Consider the following 25,044-nt stretch of genomic DNA (forward strand, 5'->3'; position numbering starts at 1 on the left):
GTATTCTTTTCCCAGTTCGTGCATGAAAGTACTTCGTATCTAGTTATATATTTACACTTTGACACCAGTCATATTAGTTGTAGAATCACTCTAGATACAGTGCTGTAATAGTTTTGTTGCCTGTTTTAGGTGAGTGAAATGTTGCTACTGCAGTGGAACAATGTGTGAGTGTAGTACAGTCAGTGCAAGCATGGTAAGCAGAGAGATGTGCAATACTGAAAAAAGCTTCAAGGGGAAATAGTTTAAGACTAAATAAGATTATACAAACTTTAAGGACCATTATAGCAACTAGCTTACACTTTTTCCAAAGGTCCTCCCATTTTTGTGTGCAAGGTATCTCATAATGCTTAAAGAATATATCTGTATGCTTTAAGAACATACCTAAATGCAAAATAGGGGGTAGAGCTGCATGAAATAGTGCTTACGGATGTAGCAATAAATTCTGGTTTAGAAGCGATAGAGTGAAAGAAGGGTGTTCTGTAAGTAGATATTGCTGCAGCACCCAAAGGTGAGACAGAATGCAACAAATCAGAATAACAATGCCTAACACTTTTAAATGAAAAATGGTAAATCTTTTGATACTTTGAATTGTTAGTAGTCTGCATTGTAACTTTGAAGTATTAATAATAGTGTAAATTCAATTGAAGTACTTTTTAAAACACTAACCTTTCCTTCATTCAGTGGGAAAACGTATGAGTCATCAGCTTCTATCCTCTTTCAAGATCTTGGAAGATTTTGTGGTCTAAAAAAGTGGCATAAATGAATTTGAAGAAATCTGTTCATGATTCTGTGTTTTATACAGGTTTAATTTCAGATAGTTAATTGTCCATTTCCTGCTGCTCTCCACTGTAGAAAGGAGGGAAAAATCAAGCCTATTCTCAATTCCTACTTGAAGTTGTTTTGCAGTCTACTACCATATAAGTAGTAGGCTTCTGCTCTTGGGCACGGGTGAAACTTCTCTCGCTGTCATACTCCATGTGTAGGCTTCTAAAGTGAAGGCGTTCTACAGAAATCTGTGACCCTAACCTCAAAACATGGATATTCCATGTCTTTTCAGTCTCAGCGCTTCAGGCCAACTTTAGTTTTGAGCAGCTGGCCTATGTTGGTTTGTTTATGTTTCAGATTTAGAAAATTATTTGCAAGAAAGTCTTTCATTGTGAAATGAGTTTTCAGGCTATGTTCTGCATCTTAATCATTTTTTTTTCCAAATAATGGAAAAGTATGCTGCAGCTTGTTTTATATACTCATTTAAACATACAAAGCCTCATATGCCTAATAAGTGTTTTTCAGTGTCCTTTCTCTTTCACTTACTTTTAAAGGTGATCAGCTGTGGAGAGCAGAATATCCTGGTTTGTTTCAGTGAAATGAATGTGAGAAAAAATAGAGAAGAATTTACTATCTTTCATGCTTTTTTTGGGGAACTCTTAGCAGGATTTCATGCATCCTTTCATAGGAGTGTGTAGTTCTCAATTACTGATATTTTACATAGAACATAAATGGTAATGTCAAGGTTACTTTTCTGCCTTACTTACAGGATTGAATAGCATAAAACATACTTTTTGGAGGAAGACAATTCTACAGTGCTACTGCTGTGTATGAAATCAGTTGTGGTAGAGAAATTAATACAAAAGTTGTTAATGCCCCCCCCCAGCAACTTAAATGAGATGCAAAAGAATAATTCACCTAGAGTTATCAAAACATTGGTATCTTGCATGGTCAATCTTAGACTACCAGTGAAGCTTATTCTAAACAGCAAAACAGGCTTATCTCAAAGCAGTTATCATGAATCCCTCTGTCTCAGCAAGTGACTTGCAAGATCCAGAAGGAAGGGCTCAGTAGCTCCCTCTGCACTCTGTGTCCTGTCCCATTTACAGACTTTTCAGTGCAGTTATGTCCTTGGTTTGCTCCCAGGCAGCATGCATCTGCAGGTGTCTTTCTGTTTCCACTACCTCTATTTAAAATAGACATTACTCTGTGAGTAAGCGAACTCTGATGATTGATTGTGTTAGATTGTAAGTGGTCCTCATTTTTCCTATGGCAAAAGACTCTGTGAAGGTTTTTGCCTTAGTAGTGCCTGGATTTTAATGGCTGTTATCCATGGTTCATCACCCTGTCTCACTTACATTGTCTTGTGCTTCTAGTCTGTGCTGCTCTTCCCCCTAGGCATTTTCCATGCTGTTACCATTGGAGTTACTAGCCCCAAACTGCAAGTAGCCTTTGATAATTTTCATCGTCTTAAGGAGGAAGATGTTATTTATTCTATTACTTGTGGTGCTTTAATGTCCTTCTGAGTTGAGGGCAGACATCCAGATGCCAGGTATCCAGTCCTTTGTAATAGGACATACTTGGCGAAATTGGTGGGAACGTAAATATAGCCCACAAAAATAAACTAGAATGAATAAGGTCCTAGGTAGTTTCCTGAACAGTTACACTGTTAAAGAAAATTACTTAACTGTGTTTTTCTTTGTCACTGCTGTCTGTTTCTCTCCTGATCAGATAGCCAGGGACTGGATATTCCCTTTCTTCATTCCTCTCTCTTTTTACATCTGTTGCTTGTCATAGCTTTGAAAAACAAACAAACAAACAAAACCCTCTTTAAAAATAGACATCACCTCTAACTGACTTCAGCTGTTCAGCATTTCAAGTTGACTGTAATTTTGAAAAACTGTAAAGGTTTTTCTTATATCACTTCTCAGGTAAAATACTTCTTGGTGAAGAAGAAGGTTTGGAGGATGATCCCGAAACCCGATCAGATGTGAGCGCTGCATCATTTGCAGGTAGCTGGCTTTCCCTTTAGCAGTGCAGTCAACCTGTGTTGCTATACATTACAAATCCATTCTTTTATTGCTCTATGTAAAATATGAAAGTGATGTGTTATGGTGGATAGGAAGTGGATGGGCACTCAAAAGACATGCTAACAAAACTGAAACCATACATACTCCTGGGTATAAAACTTATACTTACCTAATGAAGTTGACTGCATTTGTTTTTTAATGGATAGGCTCTCATATTGAACTACTGGTGTAGATGGAATGGCATCTTACAGATGCTTATTTCACTACCTGTAGTTTAAATGTTTAGTGATACACTTTCCTTAACATGGTTTAATATGTGGCTTAGTATGTGGTGTCCATATCAAGAGTGAAAGACAAGTTTAAACACTTGATTGACTCATAAATGTCTGTTTTGCAGCTTCTATGAAGGGTGAGATAACCAGTGAAGTAGCTTCTTCATCAGGTGTATCAACAGCTGGGTCAGTAGGGAGTTCAGCTGCTGATTCTGCTGGACATGATATCATTACTGAGCAGCCGCGTTCTCAGCATACGTTGCAGTCAGACTCCGTAGACCTGACAAGCTGTGATTTGACAAGTACAGCTACTGAGGGGGAAGAAGATGATGTGCTTAGTCGAAGCTCCAGCCAGATCAGTGCTGTCCAGTCAGATCCCACTATGGACTTGAATGATGGTACACAGGCTTCCTCACCAATTAGCGATAGCTCGCAGACTACTACAGAAGGTCCAGACTCTGCTGTGACCCCTTCGGACAGTTCTGAAATTGTAAGTGTGCAAAGGGAAGAGGGGGGATCACCTTCTACTGAGGGGCCCGACATATCTCAGAGCTCTTCCATGGAGGGCCCAGACTTGGATTCGTCTACTTACTCATCTTCTACTTTTCAATCCTCAGCTAGTAACAATGGAAAGGTCAGCAGCTCAGACCTCTATTGGAGAGCTTGACCTCCTTTTAACACTTTCACTTCAGCAGTAATTAAAAACAACAAAGCTGTAATCCGTATGTGGGTCGTATGAAGGCATTAACAGATTGTCACTCACTGGAAGAATATCAATATCAAAGGCGTGACATAAATATATTCTCTTAGTAGCATATCCTTAATTTTGTATAGGTATGTTAGTTGTTCTGATGCCAGAGGGTTAATGGAAGTGTTAAAGGGTGAATAGTCTATTTGGAATGATAGAGGAATACTTTTGAAATCTAATGCTTCACATTGTTTTCTGCCTGTGCTTTTTCACTTGGCAGCACAAGTCATTTTTTTCTTTTTGTTTACATCTTAGCGATTTATCCTATACTGGGCAAATATTGCATGATTTACTAATGTAGCAGTTACATATCTAACAAACACCTGAAATGTGCATACAATATAGCTATTAAGACATTTGTCTCTCCTAGGCAAGTGTATTCTGAGGTAATAAAACCAGCAAAAATATAATTACTGGAAGCAAGAGCAGAAAATGCAAAAAGGGGAAAACTTAGAATTTCTTAAGTTCTTTTTTTCAAACATTATCAAACTTTTGGCTTATGTCTGCTGATAGTAACTTTGGAAGAGTAGTAGTCTCTTACCACTACAAAAAATGTTAAATTTACAATTATGATAAGCAAATACTCCTGCAAGTGTGAGGATTCAAAAACCAAAGGAATGATGATAATTGTCTCTGAATTAAATGTAGGCTGTGCAGAGCCCAAAGTGAGTAGGCATTTGACAAGTTGTGTGTATTTACAAGATGCTTTTGTTGTAAAGTCTTGTCAGACTGTTGTGTATGTATGTTTGCATATTGTTTACAAGCAGTAATTACAAGTTAAATTTTTTTTCCTAATTGAAAGTGGGTTGTTCCACTTACCTACACACAAGCTTTTTAAAAATTTCCAGGTGATTATAAAATCAGGGAATAACTGAAGAAGTGCCTTCTGTCTTCTGAGAAACAAGGAAATGTTTTTTACTTTTGCTGTCTTTCATTAACTTCGATTTATTTTGTCTCTTATGGTTATTTTTCCATACACCTATTGCCTACATATCGCACTGGCACCAAGGGTCAAACTCTCTTCTAGAACGTCCATTTTAGTGGTCTCTGGTTTAGAATGAAGGAATTAAAATATGTTCAATCTTACTTGTCCTACACAGTGTGTTCTCAGTTTGACTTTTCGTATCCAGAGCAAGTGAGTTTATGGGAGAGTTTGACAGGAAGGGACAAGTTCAGTTAGTGACAGTAAAGGTGTTGTAAAGGATTTGTAGCTGCTGAGATAGAGGGACAGTGGTGCTTGGAATTAGTGAGCAAGGAGAGCTGCAAGGGAGGCAATGTTTGACTGTCTTACTGTTAATGTCCAATTTCATGGCTCAGGTGTTTGAGACTGTCACATGTAACTATGGCCTCTAATAAACCAGATGCTGGAGGAAGAGGGGAACTGCGTTAGGGCCTGCACGCAACTGTACACTAATATTTATCAGGCTCATTTTTGCTTTTAAATTATTTCTAGATTACTAACACTGCATTTTTGAGACCTAGTACTGTGTGTTAAGCTAAGGTATTTTAAGTTCTGTCCTTGCACTATGTAGGTTTTGGAAGGTGCCGAAGGACAGTATTCTGGAATGCAAATTGGGCAGCTGCAGGATGAGGAAGATGAGGCTGCAAATATTCTCCAAGACGATTCATCAGAGTCTTTCAGAAATTCTTCTATTGGTATGTTGATAAATGGGGTGGGGGAAACAGAACTGGTGGCACCTTTAAGGCAGGTGTTACAGGTGCATCTGCTGTCTAACTTCGAAGGGACTGAAGACATGTAACCGATATGAAAAACAACTAGATTGAAATGTAAGATAAGGAATATATTTCAACACTTCTAATAAATCACTTGTTTTTATCACTGCTAATTTATTTTTCATGTTTGTATAATTAAGTTAAATTAAAGTGCTTTTAATTTGCATCTGAAATGTTATTTCATGAATTGCCTTTTTCTAAAGCTCTTCAACAACCTCACCTGTTGAAAACCATGAGCCATAGTAGGCAACCTTCTGATAGCAGTGTAGATAGATTTACGCCAAAAGAAGATGCAGCAGATCCTGGTGATCATGAAAATAAGGTGAGAATTAGTCGCAGTGGCCTGGTTTAAAGTTTAAAACAACTATGTTTAAAAAAAAAAACCACAACATAAATTACAGTTCTGATCATGTAAATTAGTGGTAAATGGGGGTAGCCTGTATATGTGGTGTACTTCATTATAGATCAAAATAACTAAGGTTGAATACTAAATACGAGTTATAGCCTGACTTTCACTTAACATAAGGTGAATATGCAAGTGTTGATATCTTGAATGCAATCACCAGCAAAACCATAATAGAACATAAACTGCTGAGAACACATCCCTTTTGTCTGTACATTAGTAGGGTACACTGATACTTTATACTGAAATACCTTTGTGCTGGTTACTAGCTCTGTAGGTAACTTTATGATCTCAGAAGTTGTTATGTCTTACTCTTTGAGCCTCTCTTTCTGCAGTGAGGCTCATGCCGTTCTAACCACAGGTTGCTGATTCCCTCTTACTGTTTTCTGACTTTAGTTTTGGGCCTTGTTCTGAGCTGGGGCAAAAGGGAGTTTGGTTTGTGGCAGGCAGATCAGCTTGGGCTACGGGGGAATTCTAAATGTGAAACTGCAGAAGGTTGTCAGCCTTCTTTGGAAAGAACTTAGGAATTAATTGCTTCTCATACAAAGTTTCCAAAGATCATTGCTTGGTGACAAAAGTGGTTTATCAGACTCTTTCAGATGCAAACAAGTCTGGGTAATTCAGAAAATCTACAGAATGATTGTTGCTTCTGTGATAAAATTAAACCGATTCTGTTACTGGATAAAAACTTCCTGAAAGCATTAAATTTTAAGGCCTTTTTTTTTTGGAATATGTATTAAACATCTTGTATTACAACCTTTATACATTTGGGGGTGTGCAGTATTTCTAAATCTTGTTGTGCTTAGTATTTTATTGAAGTTGAAGATTGATTTTTATCCATATAAAAACTGTGGTTTACCTTCAATAGCCTTCCAGGGTAAAAGGAGACATAGGTCACTATACCGATGGAAATTCTGCTCCTTTAGTGCACTGCGTTAGACTTCTGTCAGCCTCTTTTCTACTTACTGGGGAGAAAGGAGGTAAGCTTCTATTCAAGACTCATTGGTTCACTGTGTCTCTCAATGTACAATGTTTACTCTGTCTGGTTTTTAATCTCACTTTATTGGAGATTTTGGGGGTGAATTTTTTCTGTGACAGTCCTGATTTAAATGATCACATCAGAGTACAGAAAAACCTAAAAATACTTAAAAATTTACGCCCTTTTAAAATGAATCCTATTTTGAGCCATTGGTCATCTAAAGAAGTGTTATGGTAACTAAACCCTTAAGTCAAATACTTAATTACTTTTACAGTTTGTAAATTCTTTTGAGAAAAACCTGTGAGGTCATGACAGTTTATGGATTGTATGAAGCTGTGAAGACAATCTAATATCAGTACTTTTTATCAGTGTTGGGTGCCCAGTTTGTCCGCTGTAAAAGTATCAATACCTTAGTAAAAGCTAAGGAAACAATTTTCTGAGTTGCAGTCCATTCTGTGGAAAATTCTAAAAAACAAGTTCAGAAGAATATAGTTCTTTCAAGTATTTGTCTTAATATTTTTACAGTTGATTTTGTTTACAATGCCTTAATTTGTTTTAATTAAAACAAGATTAAAAATATCTTTTACTTTTATCACTCAGTTGTGTTTGGATTCCGTGTTAATTTTTTTTGAACGTACTTCAGGTAGAGGAACTGCTCTTGTGCCTATTTTTGTTTGGGAACTGTAGCTTCAGATTTTAAATTATTCAGCTGTAGTAAAGCAGAGAATTGACCTAAAGTTTTCAAAGACCTAGCTGAAATCTCATATTGATCTATTCTCCATTTCTAACATCGTACAGCATTTGCATAAGTTAGTGTGGCCATTTTTCGTGGTGTTTGTTTTTTTTTTTCACATGTGATGGTCAAAGAGAAACTTTTTGACAGTAAGTAGTTGTTAGAGGAGGCTGTTGGGGCTCAAAAGAGGAGTTATTTACCTTTTCAACATAGTAATAAAATGTCAGTAGGGATTTTCCAGAAAGCCTTTGTGGCATACACTGTTGCTTCCATTTTTTTCACTGGGAAGTCCATGTCACAGGCATGTGTGTATGTGTCATTATATATGACTGAAGCGAGCATTTAAAATGTTTGTTCTTTTTCCTTTTTCTAAGCTGTTACTTGTTCATGTGCTTTTCTAATGTATTGTTTTTGGAAAGACAGTGTAGTAGCTGTATTCTCAGCAATGAAGGAAGTGACTTGCAGCGTGTGGGGTTACTTATTTTTTGCCTTTTTTTTTTTTTTTAAAGCCGTATAACTGCTGCCTCTGATAAAGTGGAAGTACTTGCTCTGCCTTCATATTTTTTGTCCAGGCTAAGCTATCTACATCACATAGAGATATTCATTAACTTAACAATTTTGGAAGCTTTTAAATACATCCCCCCTTCTTTTTTTACTTCTCCTCAGCTTTAGTTCCTGATAGAGACGTGAGAGTCAGTGTAAAAGCCCTGGCAGTAAGTTGTGTTGGAGCAGCCATTGCGCTTCACCCTGAGGCTTTCTTCAGCAAACTATACAAAACACCCCTTGAAGCAATGGGAGAAGAGTATGGTATGTTGCAGTTCACATATTCCATTTTAATTTGTGTCTTTGGGTTTTCAAATAATGTGACAGCATCTGTACTGAAAATTCTAAACCCAGTTTACTATTTGCAAACCAGTATTGCACCAATTGGAATGAAAGTGCTGTCCGCACTAGTAGCGCGTATGGTGAGATTTATTTTTTCTTTTGGTAATAAGAGTTAAGTTTCAGTGGATGAGCTTGTACAGCTTCTAAAACAGCTTCAATTTGTCAGTACAACCGCTATATAGAAGCAGTTTGTTCATCTCATAAATGGTTTCTTCTAATTTATTTCAGGCCATCTTATATATGGTTTCTAAGCCATTAGGTTCATTTTTATGTATGCTACAATTTGATCAACAGGGACATAGACTATTCAACTGGTTTGATACTGATAGTGGCAAAAATGTATTGAACAAAACTCTTCCTAGAATTTCACAGAGAATTTTGTGTACAATTGAAATAAATCAGTAGCGTTTTTATGTGATAATTACTCTGGATAGTGTGAATGATCTGTAGATTACATACAAGGGTTCCCTGAAAGGTAGAACTAAGGCGGGTATATTGTGAATATGCTGACATTGATTGTACAATAATCGTTATCTCCACTAAAACATTTTTAGGCAACAGTTAAGTCTCAGACTAGTATTTTTAAAATAAAGTAGTTGTAACTTATTTTCTTAGAGGAGCAGTATGTGTCAGATATTCTGAACTACATTGACCATGGAGATCCTCAGATTAGAGGAGCTACTGCCATTCTGTGTGGAACAATTGTCAACTCCATTCTAATTAAATCGCGCTTTGATGTGGAAAAATGGCTAATAAATGTCAGAAGCTCAACAGGTAACAATTTGTTTTAAGTGTGTCTTTTTTTTTTTTTTAATGTAACCAAAATCTTCTTTTGCTTCATTGCTCTAAATTCTCTTTTTGTTAGGAAATCTCTTTTCCTTGGTAGACTGCATACCTCTGCTACAGAAAACGCTGAAAGACGAGTCCTCTGTTACATGCAAACTGGCTTGTACAGCTGTGAGGGTAAGCAGAAGTACTAATTTATTTGCACCGCCAGAGAGCACAGGGGCATTATTCATTGACTAGGATGCTGCTATGCTCAGGTGTAGAAACATGGAGAGAAAAAAAAAAAAGATGTCTTCCCCAAGAATTTTATTGTAGAAAACATGGGTTCAGGCACAGAAATGGAGGAACAAACAGCTGGAAAAGAATTATGTTGGTTAGATCACATAGCAGTATAATCTAATCACGGTATTTCCAGTCATAAATGTACTGGTATGAACTGCAATGTTACACGATCCAACAATAAGATGAGTGCATTAGATAGAAAGGATATTTAGCCTAAACAGGGAAGTGTGAACACGTAACACCTGGCTGTAGCCTGTATTTGAAGAGCGAAAATTAAATGTGAGAAATGACAAGTAAAATAGTGAATATTTTCTGAAATAATAATTTTTAAAAGTTGGGAAAGTCTCAGGAAAGCGTGTGTTTCAAATTGGGTAGAAGATCTGGCAGTTGTTAAAATAGAGACGATAGCTAAATTTGTGAATGGAACTTAGAGTGGGTGAATTTTTATTTCTTTAATAAAATCTATGGAAGGTGTTCTGTGAAAAAGCAGGGGGGTGAAGGAGTGAGATTTTCCTTGAGGAATTTTCAAAAAAAGTAGAACAGGGACAAATTGGAGACCAAGGGAAATTAATTCATCAGTATGGATCAGTGAGGCAAAGCATAGCTTTCAGTAAAATGCAGATAATTAATGTAGGGAAAGTATGATTTCATATTCTAAGAGGAGGTGTCTGTGATGCACCTGAGGGAAGGAAATCCCATTAGTTAAATGATGCTATCTTTTTAATCTTCTGTTCCATGATCTTATTGTCTGTATATAGTGGTTTCATGTACGATTGCACTTAAGATTATGGCTTTTTAGAAGGCTTCACTAGAATTGTTTAGTTCAGGCAACTTGTACTAGTCAATTTTGACTTTTTCTTTCTCTCCATATATTACGTAGCCTGACTTCATACCGTTCAGCAGAAATGTTCGAAAGCGTTTTGGGTTGTTAATCCCTGAACAAGAAAGTACATTTTCACGTAGTTAAATAAGACATAGAAATGTTGAGTTCTATAACTTTTTCCAAACCCCACACATTGTGCATATAGTTGAACAGTCTAAAATGAGGAGGTATGACTTTTTCAAAAACTTCTGGAAATCAGACCCAGGTATCTGAAAATACCCTGTGGAAATTAGGAGAGACTGCTTTTGAACAGGTAAGAATATAGTGCTTGTGGTGTTTAAGTCCTGCAAGTTTTATACCTTAATCTTTGGAGTATTGTCTTCTGATCTTTGAGGCTTATCTTCCTTTCCAGAGTTTAAATTCAGCAGCAGGTTTTAGCAGTTGACATGGAGCTAATGTCCTAGCCTTGCAAAGTAACCAGCTCTGGTATTTTCTTCTAGCTCATAACAATAACTTTTTTTTAAGTATTCTAAATAAAACAGATTTCTATGATCACTTAGATACTTTGATTCAGAGAACCTCTTCTGTAATATAACTGAAAGTTGTTTTTTTTTTTTTCTTAGCATTGCATCATGAGCTTATGTAGTAGCAGTTACAGTGAACTAGGTTTACAATTAATTGTTGACCTCCTTACACTGAAGAATAGCTCATATTGGCTAGTAAGGACGGAACTTCTGGAAACACTTGCAGAGGTAGATTTTCGGTAAGTGTTTATATTTTTCTACGGGTGTTGTAGCTGCAGTGCAAAGATGCTGTGTATAGGAAACTGGAACCAAAATGGAGCAGTTTCTTCTGAAACATTGAGTTTCATAAAACTAATTCAGACCAATCATTCATATAAGGAATGTATGAATTCCTTTGTCAAGTTACAATTAACTTCACTACCAAGCCCAATTCTAGTAACACTGTATATGATTTTCTAGTTCAGTGGTCTGTTCTATCAAGTCTTCTGTAAATCTGTAATCAGAGAGAGACCATATAATCTGGAAACTAACTTGGATTTCATATCCAGTTTTGTGTGTTTTTAAAGAAAAAAGTCCCTGACTTGTTCTCCATTATTGTCAGCTCTCTTCTGTTGCTTAATTTCTGTTACACTGAAATGAATAGGACTTTACTTCGTAGAATCATAGAATGGTTTAGGTTGGAAGGGACCTTGAAGATCATCGAGTTCCAACCCCCCTGCCATAGGCAGGGACACCTCTCACTAGACCAGGTTGCCCAAGGCCACGTCCAGCCTGGCCTTGAACACCTCCAGGGATGGGGCCTCAACAACCTCTCTGGGCAACCTGCTCCAGTGCCTTACCACCCTTCTTCCTAATGTTCAATCTGAACCTGCCCTCTTCTAGTTTAAAGCCATTCCTATTCCTATCCAGTCCTATTGCTACAAGCCCTGGTAAAAAGTCCTTCCCCAGCTCTCCTGTAGGCCCCCTTTAGGTACTGGAAGGCTGCAATAAGATCTCCCCGGAGCCTTCTCTTCTCCAGGCTGAACAGCCCCAACTCTTTCAGCCTCTCCTCATAGGAGAGGTGCTCCAGCCCTCGGATCATCCTCGTGGCTCTCCTCTGGACACGCTCCAGCAGGTCCACGTCCTTCTTAAGTTGGGGACTCCAGAGCTGGATGCAGTACTCCAGGTGGGGTCTCATGAGAGTGGAGTAGAGGGGCAGAATCACCTCCTTTGACCTGCTGGCCACACTTCTTTTGATGCAGCCCAGGATACGGTTGGCCTTCTGGGCTGCACTCGCACACTGCTGGCTCATGTTGAGCTTCTCGTCAATCAGCACCCCCAGGTCCTTCTCCTCAGGGCTGCTCTCCAGCCATTCCCTACTGAGCCTGTATTTGTGCTTGGGATTGCCCTGACCCAGATGTAAACCTTGCACTTGGCCTTGTTGAACTGCATGAGGTTTGCTTGGGCCCACCTCTCCAGCCTGTCCGGGTCCCTCTGGATGGCATCCCTGCCCTCCAGCATGCCTACCATGCCAAAGAGCTTGGTATCATCGACAAACTTGCTGAGGGTGCACTCGACCCCACTGTCCGTGTCACCGACAAAGATGTTGAACAGTACAGGTCCCAGTACCAACCCCTGAGGAGCGCCACTCGTCCCTGCTCTCCACTTGGACATCGAGCTGTTGACCCCAACTCTTTGAGTGCGACCGTCCAGCCAGTCCTTTATCCACCGAGTGGTCCATTTGTTGAATCTATGTCTCTTCAATTTAGAGACCAGGATATCGCGTGGGACAGTGTCAAACGCTTTGCACAAATCCAAGTAGATGAAGATCCTCTTCTTGCATTCCCTCATTCTCTACAGGTTCTTCCCATCTGAAAGACAGAAGGTGCTAATATGAAAACTCTTCAAATTATGTTTAGTCATACAAAATTGGATTCTTTCTGAATAGTGATATTTGGAATGTGTAACCATCTTTACAAAACAGTCTGATTTCCACGTGCATGGGAAAAAACATAGGATTACAATCACAATGTGTAAATGATGTTTTTTAACTAAAGGAAACTAATTCTTCTGCTACACTAGCCAGATACGAGTTAGCAAATAGATTACCACTTCTAAAGGTAGCCAAAAGCGTGCTTACTTACATTTTCCCTGCAGTGGTGTTTTTAAATAATAAATAAACAAAAAGAACCATCAGAGCACTGAAGAGAGAAAAAACCTTTAATGTTAACTAATGTACTCTAAATTCTATTTTGCCATAGGCTAGTGAGCTTCTTGGAAGGAAAAACTGATAGCTTGCACAGAGGTGTTCATCATTATACTGGTGTAAGTACATTACTCAATCAGTATATTGTGTTTCTGGATCAAGGTACCACTGCAATTTCAGAAGGTCATGTTTAAATTCTATCAATGCTGATAACTGTTCTAAGTATGTTTCCTATAAGTAGGCTCATGTTCTGAGACTTGATAAAATTGGAAAGATACTTTACTACTGAGATACAAATATCTTAGTGTTCCCTGGGGTGTGAGTGTGGTTTTTGTTGTGGGGTTGGTTTTTTTTAAACTTTAAAAAAATTTTGGCATTCATGTATTTAAATAGTGTATTTGGCAATGTTAAGGTAAAGATTGTCTTACAGACTTGTATGACAGATGAAATCTCAGTTATCTATCTTTTAACAATCTGGTCAAATGATGAAAATGTTCAACGAACTTTTACTGTGCTAACTTATTTTGTAGCTACTAAAACTTCAGGAGAGAGTGCTTAATAATGTTGTAATATGCCTGCTTGGAGATGAAGATCCAAGAGTGAGACATGTAGCTGCAGCTTCATTAGTGAGGTATATATGTTTGGTTTGTTTTCTAAAAAAGAAAAGGAGTTTAGAAAGGCAGACATGTTACTGTGTACCTATAATTAAAATAATCCCATAGTGTTTTTTTTTTCATTTTTTGTTTAAATGAGGGATGGGAGACAAATGCAGCTTTATGGTACCTGGAACATGCATCATTCTTAATCATCAGGCAATTGTGCTTTGCTTTTTATTAACATTACATTTACATTTTACTATATTATATTCTGAGGGTCACTTTCAGTTTCACCTTTCTCAAGTTAGTTTTCTGCATGCTGAAGTGATTTGTTCAATGTCCTGACAGTATTTGATTGACTTAAAATGTCGCAGTTCTACGAAGTTGTCCTAATTCCCAAACATTGTAGTTTCCACATGGTTATAAGTAGTGTATCTTAAAACTTTCATACTCACTGATTATAGTAAAGTAGCTAATCTTGTTCAAGAAGGAGCTGTTTGCTGTAACCTACTACAGTTACAATTGCTGTCCAGGTAATAGCACCAAACAGTAAGGATTAGTTGGTAGTTTATTTATTAGAGTTCAAAGACTTAGGCTTTACATTTAAAGAAGTTGGGAGTATCTGATACTGAATTCCTGGAATATCTTACTGTCAGAGAGGTCTCTTTCTGAGTTTTTCAGACTATTAATTGCTGTCCATTCCTAATAACAAATAACAGACAATGAAACCTTAAAAATTCTGCCCCTTAAAAGCACTTGTATTGCAGAAACAGCTCAGCAGAGAAATAGTTAACTGTTGCATCACAGTTAAAATTTGTTGCTTTAATTCAGGGACTTGATTTTAAAATGGAGTTGTTTTATTAACTGAGTTGGAGTTTTTCCCTATCTTCATGTTGATTTAGTGACAGCACATGTGTTACGGTTGGAAAAGACTTAACTGCCCAGGAAATCTGCTACAATCTTGCACAAGCCCCTTAAACATCCATGGGCATTCATTCAAACTTCTGTCAGTGGACTTATAAAAAATGTGTACTGCAGTTTTTCACTGTTGAAAATGTTGTTGGTCAAGAAAACTGGATCTTATTGTACATTTAAATTTTGCTGCATAAAAATCAGATGGTGAAAAATTGTCCTTTTTAGGTAGAAATTAGTTTTCAGTTCACATAGATATCCATGGGGAAGATACCTGGGGTGGGGGGAGATACTCTTTAGCGAAGTGGCCATTGTAGTGTGTATAGGTAGGTATCTCTATAAAGATAACTTTTTTTTTTTAACTACCATGTATCTAGAGCAATACCTTTGTCCTGATTTGGTCTGCTTGATTATAATGAAGAGCAGTTGTATAAAGATAATTCAGCTTAACAATATGAGTTTTAATAACAGTTTTTATTTACAATTTGATATGTCTAACTAGTGTACACAGCTTTCTGAATTGTTTATTAAATGTATTTTAAATGTACTTTAAATTATGTAATTTCTGAATAATACTTCTTCTTTTTGATGATTATCATTAAGGCTTGTTCCAAAGCTATTTTATAACTGTGATCAAGGACAGTCTGATCCAGTTGTGGCAGTAGCAAGAGACCAAAGCAGTGTCTACCTGAAACTACTAATGCATGAAACACAGCCTCCATCCCACTTTGCAGTGAGCACTATCACCAGGTATGTTATGTGACTTGTCTTGCTTTAAAAGGAACGTGGACCCAAATTGCAATACATAATGCCCAGAGTAATATTTAAATCCTGCAAATCCATGTGCATGTGAATTCTTTTTCCAATCTGTAGGAGCATCTGTAATAGTTTTAGGCTCCACAGAAACAGACTCATGTTTAAAGGACAAACTGGTGTGTGAATTATTAGTGATATACTCACACGTTGATTGTAAGGAGTCATCACGAGGTCACCCTATTTGTTCATTAAATTGCACAAGTGTGTGCAGCTTTGTGGGCTGGTCATATACATTATTGTTTTTCAGATATATTGATCAGGATTTGTAAGTCTTCACATCCTGTTTAATGATGATGGCTGCAGAAACCTGTGTTGCCTTGTGATTTTAATAGTGTGATCTTGTTGCTGTATTTTTATTGCCAACTATACTTTCCTAAATTCTTCTGTTCGTCTTGTCTTGAGTTGTATATGTATTTGTGGGGGCTCTTTGCTTCTGTCAATTTGTCATACAGGTTTTTAATTGTGTACCTCTTCCATACATGATCTTGATCATGTCACTCAAGGTTTATATACTGTAGTATGGAAACAATAGAACTTTGTGGACACCATGTTATTTCAAATACAAATCGGCTATTTTTCTACAGTAATGATCCAAAGCTTGTGAACATGCAAAAATGGATTTGAGAAAAAGCAAAGACTAATGCTAAATTGGTGGTGATTTCTAGAGCACCTAGTTAGGTATTGAGTTGATCTACTGTTTCTGTTTGCTAACAAAGAAATTTGATTTATAAACTAAATTGCTGTTGCTAGTACAGAAGCAAAAATATTAAAATACAATAAGGTGGTATTCAGTGTTCTCCGATTTTGTATTTTATAAGCAGCCTATAAAATATGTAATAGTAATTTAAGCCATAATAATTTTTGAGGTGTTTCTTTTTTTAAATACATGTTTTAGTGGTATAAATATTTTTATTTTAGAACATATAGAGGTTACAATATGCTGCAAAGTCCAACAGATGTCACTATGGAAAACAATCTCTCAAGGGTTATTGCAGCAATTTCCTATGCATTGACAATATCCACTACAAGAGCACTTACGGTGAGTTTCCTTAGCTACTATAGGCACTGACTTTTTCTTTTTTTTTTTTTTTTTTGCTTGCCTTTTTTATTTTAAATTATTTCCTGGCTATATTGGTATCTGCAGCTTTGGTACTATGGTAATGGCAATAGCAATATATTTAATTCTGACTCTTAAGATAGTTTGTAGTTGTTGCTAACTCTTCCAGTGATTAAACTGATTCAATTCTTGGTGGTAACTTTTTCAGTTTGGCTGCTGTGAAGCTTTATGTCTTCTCTCCACTACATTTCCAGTTTGCACCTGGACCGTGGGATGGCACTGTGGGTATGTTCCCTCATCTGTTACTCAAGCTTCTGAAAGTCATGTTTGTGAAACAACAGTGCGCTTATTTAGGTATCAGAAGTCCTGGTTTAGGTATATGCTGTTAAGCTTATCTTAGCAGTTATTTAAGAACTTTATACAGAAGAGTGTAACATCAGGTTGTCATGATATTAAGCGTCAGTACTTTGCCGTCTCTGGAACCACAGCGTATATCACATGGATTGGCTGCAACTGCTGTAATAGAAAGATACGTATGGTCAGCATCTATCAAAATAAGTAATAAGAGAAAATTTTATATGGGTTTGAAAGAATGTTTATCTTGAGGATTTTGTCTTGTAGTATCTCTTTAAAATCAGATCATCATCTTTTTCACCTTGATCTCATGGTTATGTTGAAAAATGGGGTAAAGGAAGCTGCTGCATAATTGCTTTTATAACTATAAAATGCGTCAGGTGCATTTAAATTGTTCTCATTTGGCATGCTGAATGGGAACAGCAAATGAGATATCTGTAATACTTAAGTGTTATGTAGGTAGTATATGATAATCCCAAAGTACTAGTTGGCAACTCTAAAGCTTTGACCTTGCCTCTGGGTTATCAATGTGATGTGCCATGTGAGCTGTAAAACTGGCTACTCAATATGTGCACAAGTAGAGCTGTTTGTTTTTTAAATAGATGTAACATCATTTGTGTTGATTGTCTTCATTGCTGTCATTGTGTCTCTATTCTTATTTTACTCTTCCGATATCCTGAAACTCTATTGCAAAATTTTATCTTGTTTTAAAAACAAAAGAAAACACAACAACAACGACAAAAAAAACAACTTTCCCCCAGCTGCTGTTCTTGTTGGCATGCTCTCTCTTCCCTTGTCAGCCATAAGTGTGGCATGCTCTGTATATGCATTCTAAAAGCTGCCTTTAGAGCTATAGGTCCAGTTTTAACAAATGGAGTAGTTTAGGATGTAAGCAGTACTTAGCTGGAAAATAAAATCAATGCAGAATTGCAACAACGTGTCTTCTGCTCTACCCATCTTAAAAGGTAGTTTTAAGATGCATCTAATATTCAGTGATGCAATGTCATAGCCTTTGACCTTTCCTCTGCTTCCTTCTTTACAAATTTTTAGGCCTATGTTCATACTAATTTGGATTGTCGTTTTATTTTTGTGGGATGATACATTTATCATTCTGGGTCAAAAGAATATAATAACATGGAAGATAACATGAGAATTTTGCCAAAATTCTTTTTTGTCTTAAGTATTTTTGGTCTTATGATCAAAAAGCAATTGGACTTGCTGCATTCCAGCTCTGTACAATTCAACATGCATTAATTCATGCGTGTGTAACTATGTAAAGTAAACACTTGCATATGAAAATACTTCTTTTTTTTAAAAAAAAAAAGGAAGGCACTGTAACTGCCTCTGTAGCTTTGTCAAAATAATAGCTATACTTAGTGTAAAATTTATTTTCTGAAATTGCTCTAGTTGTATTAGAGCAGAGTGACTTATTTTGTTAAAAAATGTCCCGAAAGAATCCCTTTATTTAGAAGTTGCATAAAGTCTTTTCCTGAAAGAAAACTAGTAGTATTGTGCAAGTCTTACAGCTTTGAAATGATGTGTCTAATTCGCATATATTCTGACAAACATGTTTTGTTAATCTCTACCTGCTCATTTTGAAATTTGAGTTGTGTGGGAAAATCTGATTTTAAAATTGTTGTAAAGAAAAATATAGAATGCAGCAGCAAACTGCAAGCTTGGATGGAGTCCACTCATAAATCTAGATGATTTGATGGATTACAGTTGTTTAGTTGAATTCTTGTAACTTTAAAACAATATCTTGTTACATTTCAATACTACAGCTTATGTCTCCCATCTCTGCCTTGCATATATGTGCAAGACTTTTAATTGGAGATAGTTCAGGACTGTACTTGTTATCAATTAAATACAGAATTCTTCAGTTTATCAGTAGATGTCACTAGCAGCTTTGATATTTGCTGCTTAAAAAAAAGTAGCAGCTCTTCAAGAATACAAAGTATTGTCAGGTCTCTGCTGCAAATGTTTAAAGTCCTACTTGAGTGTTAAATGTGCATTTCTATAGTACTGATTTTTTTTTTTTTTTTTTTAAAGATTAGCAGTCTGCTTAACTGTTAGGTTTCTTAAGACTTTAAACTACCAAAAGGGGGGAAAAAACGTCGTGACATTCTAAAATTAACCTTCCAGCGTTTCCCAGCCAAGTCCTTCAGATGAAGCTCAGAAGGGCTGCACCATTGGAATGGCTGGCATGGTCCTGTCTCTTCTTTCATCAGCATGGTTCCCACTGGACCTCTCTGCACATCAGGATGCTTTGATTTTGACTGGAAACTTGCTTGCAGGTAGGGCAGAGCAAGAAAAATAGGATTGTCCTGTTATTTTCACCATTGGCATCAGAAGGCTTGTATCTCACCCTATTCTGATTGCGTGCAACAAAATACTTGTGAGATTGAGCAGAAGAAATAAAGGAGGAACTTCTTGTACCCAGGAGGTTTGAAGAGATACCGGTTCCAAATTGCAAATTTCCTCTAGTTGCCAAAAGGAATGCGCAGTATGCTTAGTACAGGTTGGGTACAAAGAATTAACATTAATGCTGGTTTTGAAAATATAGGCTCACTTTTCCCTATTTGAATTTGTGTTCATATAGAGATGATATTTGTCTAAAATTTTCTGATACTTAATTCCAAGTTTTTATCTTCTTTTTCTTTAAATAATGTGATTCCTGTTGCAGCAAGCGCTCCCAAGTGCTTAAAGAATCCCTGGAGCACTGAAGAAGATTCAAATCAAGGTGCTGCAAAGCAGGAGGAACCCTGGCCAGCTCTGGCAGATCGAACTCTTGTCACTTTAGTAGAACAGCTCTTTTCTCATCTGCTGAAGGTCGTTAATATTTGCGCGCATGTAATGGATGATGTTGCTCCTGGCCCAGCAGTAAAGGTATGTCTTAAAAATAAACAAACTTGTGTGACTTAAATACTGTTGTGATACAGACCTATTCAAGGCTCCATATTTTAGACTTGATACAGGCAACTATCTAATACCTTGATAATATGACTCCACTATGTGAATGCAAGTAACATGAAAAGAACATGCATATTATTCTTCCATGTAACAAGTTTTTTAGTTCTGCAGTGTTTATAATAGTACCCAAAACTTTGAACCTTTTGTTCCTGGTGACTTCGCTTGAAACATTAATTCATTGAGGAGTGAATATAGTAAATAGAGTATTGGATTGCATACTATGGCAAATGTGTTGACTTTTGGGTTGGTTAGCTGGCTGTAATGCACTGAGCTGTTTTTGGGTCTTAAAATAACTCTTCTATGTTTTGAATATCCTGCAAAATATTTTGACTTCTGAAACAGCTCATATTAGGTACTCTTGGGTTTGGGGTTTTGTTTTGAGGCAACTACGTTTTGGGACTGATTTAGTGACTGTAAGGCAATGTTATTAGGATTGGTGATTTCTTCATATTCTAAAATTATGAAAATGTTTTTTTGACACTCCTTTGTCTGGAATCAAAAGAAATTGTAGTTATTGAGCTCTAATTCCATCTCACTGGCTTATGCTGAAGTTGAGAAAGAAAGTAGGGAATATATTAAGCTTTTTCCTTTTCACTCAGGAAATTCATGTCCTGAACCTGGGAGCTGAGACATCTTAATTTAACTGACAGTCAAATAAAGGAGAGTTTAAACAAAGGAGGAATATGCTTGTATTTGTGTAGAAGAAGAAAAGCTACTTGTGCATACAAATTAATAAAGCTTCTTTTAATTCCAGGCAGCATTACCTTCTCTCACAAACCCACCTTCTCTTAGTCCAATTCGGAGGAAGGGGAAAGAGAGGGAGTCTGTCGAACAGGCATCTGTGCCGATGAGCCCTAAAAAGGGTGGTGAAACGAGTCCAGGTAAGCACACTTACTCCTATTGACCTTCCCACTTACCATCCCCACCTAAGAACAGTTACGGCATAGAGAGAAGAAATAAAACTGAGTAACTTGTTTTCTGAAGTTTTAGTTCAAACAGCTGGCAGACCTACTGTCAGAAGTTCTTTTCAGTACTATGTTGCAGGAAAGACAGCTGTGGGTTGGGGCTGCTTTACTGTTTTGTTTTTTATGAAAATTAACTGTACTTTTCAGAAGGAAGGTGCTTGCGAATCCTTTTCCTCACTGTGTTTCTGAATCTACTCAGCTAATGACTAAGATTAAGAAGTAATTTTTGCATGTATTTTACTTAAAAGACGTTTGAAAGTTGCTTTGCATCTTTTGGCAGGAGTAGCTTACAGTGCTCTTTGAAACAAGATTCTGAATCTTGAAAACGTGTTTTTTTCTTAGTAATGACTGAAGGAAATGGGTGTTAATTCTGTTTTGTAAATTGTACTTGCACTTCAATAATAAGCCCTCTGGGTTAATTTCTTTTATCTCGGAGGACTAGTGTCTTGGTGTGCTAGTTCATTTTCTAGGCATACAGCATGTGTTTTTGCGGTTTAAAAAATATGCATGTGGATTGAAAAATTCATGCTGTCTAATAATTCAGATATGGTAAATTATGTTAAGTATACGTGTCATGAGCACCCTAGAAAAAGTATATTGTTCTAATCTATGATGTATTTTTAAGCTACTAGACAAACTGATGCTACTGGGCCTGTTCCAACAAGTAAATCGTCTTCAGTAGGAAGCTTTTATCATCTTCCATCATATCTGAAATTGTACGATGTCTTGAAAGCAACCCATGCTAATTATAAGGTACTGCATGATATTGTTTGTTTGAATTAGAATGTGGTTGGGTAACCACTTTGTGTTTCTTTTAAACATGGCTCTGCTTGTATCGATCGCTTGTTTGGCTGTGTAAACAGTTTATCCACAAAAAAAAAGCACTACCGCCACCAATAAAATCAAAAAACAACCAAACAAAAAGCCCTGATAGGCATTGTCACCCTACTGCTTGTTTCTCTGCTGTCACTAGTGCTGGTATCAAACAACCCTTCGCTGGCTTGGCAATGCTGAATGGATCCCAGTGTCTGTTCTCTCCATAGTTTATTCCAGGGTGGATAAGCTTTTTCCTCATTAGTTCAGGGAACGGAAGATGCATTCCCTAGAGGCTTGGTGGTCTGATTTGTACACTTCAGCGGCTATGTTCTTATAACACCTACTGTGTTTCTGAGAAATACATTATCCATTCTGCATTATTTGCGAACTTCTTAGGCCTTCCTGGATGCTGTAACTTCCTCAAGCTAGAAGATCCCTTTCTTTTTGTTAGTCAAAATGAAGTCCTACCTTTCCAGCAATTCATAAGGGAGTCTAAGCTGTCAGTAGTGCTGATTGAACTATGCTGAAATTTTAGGCAAAAGATCATTTTGTGTCAGTATCCGCTTCTTTCTGTAATCTCCTTGTCAAGTATTTATTAAGAAAAAGTGTGGTTGTACTTTTTGGGACCAGGTTACTTTGGATCTCCAGAACAGTAATGAAAAGTTTGGATGTTTCTTACGGTCTGCCTTAGATGTTCTGTCTCAAATCTTGGAACTTGCTACTCTTCAAGACATTGGAAAGGTATAAGATGTTTTTTCTTTTGTAGTAAAGTTGTCCAATATCTGTGGTCCTTACTGGAAAAAAGGACATATCATTGATTTTAAAGTTGGTACTGTTGAGAGAGACAGTAGTCTTAGAAGCATTGTGCTGCCACAATGTTGGGTAAAGTGCTAAAGCAGATTTTCCGGGTTAAATTGGTGCTGTTGAAAACTGGAGTAATTTTTTTGGTGTTTAAATTTCATGTGGAGATTTTTCTTGCTAGCAAAATGGTTTGCCTTCAGTCATTCTTACTATACTAATATGTTTAAATATACTCATGTTAAATATACAAAATGTCAGAAGGCATACTGCTCTCCTTCCTCCTCTGTTTTGATATTTTTTTCTCCTTATCTGTAGTGTTAGGCATTGTGTTGTTTTAAGACTAGGAGGCAGATCTTGCATTTTTATTTCTTTACATAATTCCACGATTTCCCTTAAATTAGTGTAATTTTACTTAGTAAAAAAACCCACCCTGTGCTGTTGTCCAGTTGTCATAGTAATGCTTTACATAATGAAGATTAATGCAAATAGGTGAACTTGTTTTTTTGCTTTTCTAGTGTGTAGAAGAAATTTTGGGATACCTAAAATCATGTTTCAACAGAGAACCAACAATGGCAACAGTTTGTGTACAGCAGGTAGGGAGGTAATTTTTTGTGTGTTACGGGAGGGTTAATCCTGATGTCCTGTGGTTATAAATGGGATACTAAGACTAGCCATTCTTTTAAGGGAAGCGGTGTGAGGGAACTGTAGCTCAGGTGGAGCAAACACAGCATGTTTTCTTTAATTTTCATGACTTATTCTGAAACTTGATACCATCTGAGTATTAGTTTCTTCTTGAACTTCTTCCAATTCAAAGAACTATTTTAGCTAATGCTCAGAAAACAAATTCATTTCCTGTCTTCCCAAATGTGTTCTGTAGCCAGTTAACTATGTCAAAAACCTGGAAAGCAAAGAACTGCCTTACTGATGGATTTCTTGCAGACTTCCAGTTAAATGTTTGGGTTCAAGTCATCAAAGTTTAATTTTGGTGGGAGGTGAGCTTTAGTATAGACTATTTTGAGTAGTCGTATGGAAATAGCTTTGGTTGGAAAAACAACCGTATGTTTTGGGATAGTGTGTGGATTGCTTCTTTTTTCCAGCTTTTTTCTGTTTTTTGCACTGACCTTTCCTCTTAAGTCCTTTGGGAAGATGGGGAGTCAATTTTTTTTTCCTGGAATGTTAACTTTTTTCCTTCCAATTTTCTTCTCTAGTTATTGAAAACATTGTTTGGGACAAATCTGGCTTCTCAGTACGATGGCTTGTCTTCAAACCCCAACAAAGCTCAAGGCAAAGCTCAACGCTTAGGTTCTTCCAATTTGAGACCTGGTCTCTATCATTATTGCTTCATGGCACCGTACACACATTTTACACAGGCCCTTGCTGATGCTAGTCTAAGGAACATGGTCCAGGCTGAGCAGGAACACGATGCTTCAGGGTAACTTTCTTCCCTTATGATATAATATTAGCTTGAATTAGAATCTATTTTTATTGTTTTTCATAAATGCAAGTATCATAGGGGAGCTCAGTAACTTGAAGTTACAGTATTGCATGTTATTTATTTCTTGTAGGCTTAAGCAGAGTAATTTGTCTTGGTTGTGAGATCCTGAATGCAACACTATTAATTATCACTACTGTGTTTTCCAAACCAAAGCCAAATCATTAAAATGGGTATCACTTAATTTTTTTAAAAGCATAATAGTTTTAAATGCTTATATTTTAGCAAATAAAAACTATTTCATTATTATAGCAAATAGTCAGTAGCCTTAAAAGAAAGGCAGAAGGGTGACTAAGCAAAGACCAGAAATTCTTTCTCTACTAGATGTTTGTTGTCCACAAATCTATGTGAACTGATCAAAATGTACTGTAGGTTGTTTCAGTTGCTCTTTTGTTTTACTAAGATTCTTGAAGCAGTCAAGTATATAAAGAAAAGTTGGCATTGGTAAAACAATGTGCACCTAAGGAGATCGTGTTTGTCACTTCATTCTTTTAATATATATGGGTGTTTTTGTTTGTTTGTTTTTAATGACAGATGGTTTGATGTGCTACAAAAAGTTTCTACGCAGCTGAAAACTAGCATTGCCAGTGCAGCAAAACATCGTGCTGATAAGGTACTTGTATCTATGTACTCCTGAAAGAACTGTAGCTTAGATTTAAAACTTTTTTCCCTCCTTTTAAAATGTAATTTGGTTTTGAATCAGACCTGTTCAGATATTAGATTACTTTAAAATCTCTCTATTACAGAATGCTATTCACAGTCACATTCGTTTATTTGAACCCCTTGTCATAAAAGCATTGAAACAATATACTACAACAACATCAGTGCAGCTGCAGAGACAAGTTCTAGACTTGCTTGCTCAACTGGTTCAGCTACGAGTTAACTACTGTCTTCTGGATTCAGATCAGGTTGGTACATCACCATTTTTTCAAATTTCTAATACAAGGGTCTCAACAGTGGGCTTAATATTTGCGGCAAAAATACTTGCAACAATCCATTTATTGTACTATAGGTGAAAACAAAGACTTAAAGGAAGCAGAGACTCAATTCCCTCCCAACCAGAGAGCTTCAAGTTTCTGTTTTTCTATTGCATAAAAATTACTTTCTAAGCTCTGC

At 36.8% G+C, this 25,044-nt stretch overlaps 1 protein-coding gene across 1 annotated transcript in view; it reads left to right on the forward strand.

Annotated features, from left to right (window-relative positions):
- HTT (huntingtin) overlaps window positions 1–25,044 on the forward strand; it is a gene marked incomplete at its 5' end in the record, with an annotated part of 85,489 nt that overhangs the window by 17,470 nt on the left and 42,975 nt on the right. Inside the window, 23 exons of the mRNA XM_082482480.1 lie at window positions 2,697–2,777; window positions 3,193–3,557; window positions 5,348–5,471; window positions 5,753–5,871; window positions 6,821–6,932; window positions 8,331–8,471; window positions 9,165–9,323; window positions 9,415–9,512; window positions 11,064–11,203; window positions 13,205–13,268; window positions 13,680–13,780; window positions 15,261–15,407; window positions 16,392–16,512; window positions 16,739–16,815; window positions 19,027–19,178; window positions 19,568–19,770; window positions 20,609–20,735; window positions 21,445–21,572; window positions 22,266–22,376; window positions 22,952–23,029; window positions 23,645–23,868; window positions 24,463–24,541; window positions 24,675–24,836. Of these exons, the coding sequence (XP_082338606.1) occupies window positions 2,697–2,777; window positions 3,193–3,557; window positions 5,348–5,471; window positions 5,753–5,871; window positions 6,821–6,932; window positions 8,331–8,471; window positions 9,165–9,323; window positions 9,415–9,512; window positions 11,064–11,203; window positions 13,205–13,268; window positions 13,680–13,780; window positions 15,261–15,407; window positions 16,392–16,512; window positions 16,739–16,815; window positions 19,027–19,178; window positions 19,568–19,770; window positions 20,609–20,735; window positions 21,445–21,572; window positions 22,266–22,376; window positions 22,952–23,029; window positions 23,645–23,868; window positions 24,463–24,541; window positions 24,675–24,836 (3,113 nt within the window). The remainder of the gene's footprint in view (window positions 1–2,696; window positions 2,778–3,192; window positions 3,558–5,347; window positions 5,472–5,752; window positions 5,872–6,820; window positions 6,933–8,330; window positions 8,472–9,164; window positions 9,324–9,414; window positions 9,513–11,063; window positions 11,204–13,204; window positions 13,269–13,679; window positions 13,781–15,260; window positions 15,408–16,391; window positions 16,513–16,738; window positions 16,816–19,026; window positions 19,179–19,567; window positions 19,771–20,608; window positions 20,736–21,444; window positions 21,573–22,265; window positions 22,377–22,951; window positions 23,030–23,644; window positions 23,869–24,462; window positions 24,542–24,674; window positions 24,837–25,044) is intronic.

The sequence above is a fragment of the Vanellus vanellus genome (genome assembly GCF_965231255.1).
Source record: "Vanellus vanellus genome assembly, chromosome: 4".
NCBI lineage: Eukaryota > Metazoa > Chordata > Aves > Charadriiformes > Charadriidae > Vanellus > Vanellus vanellus.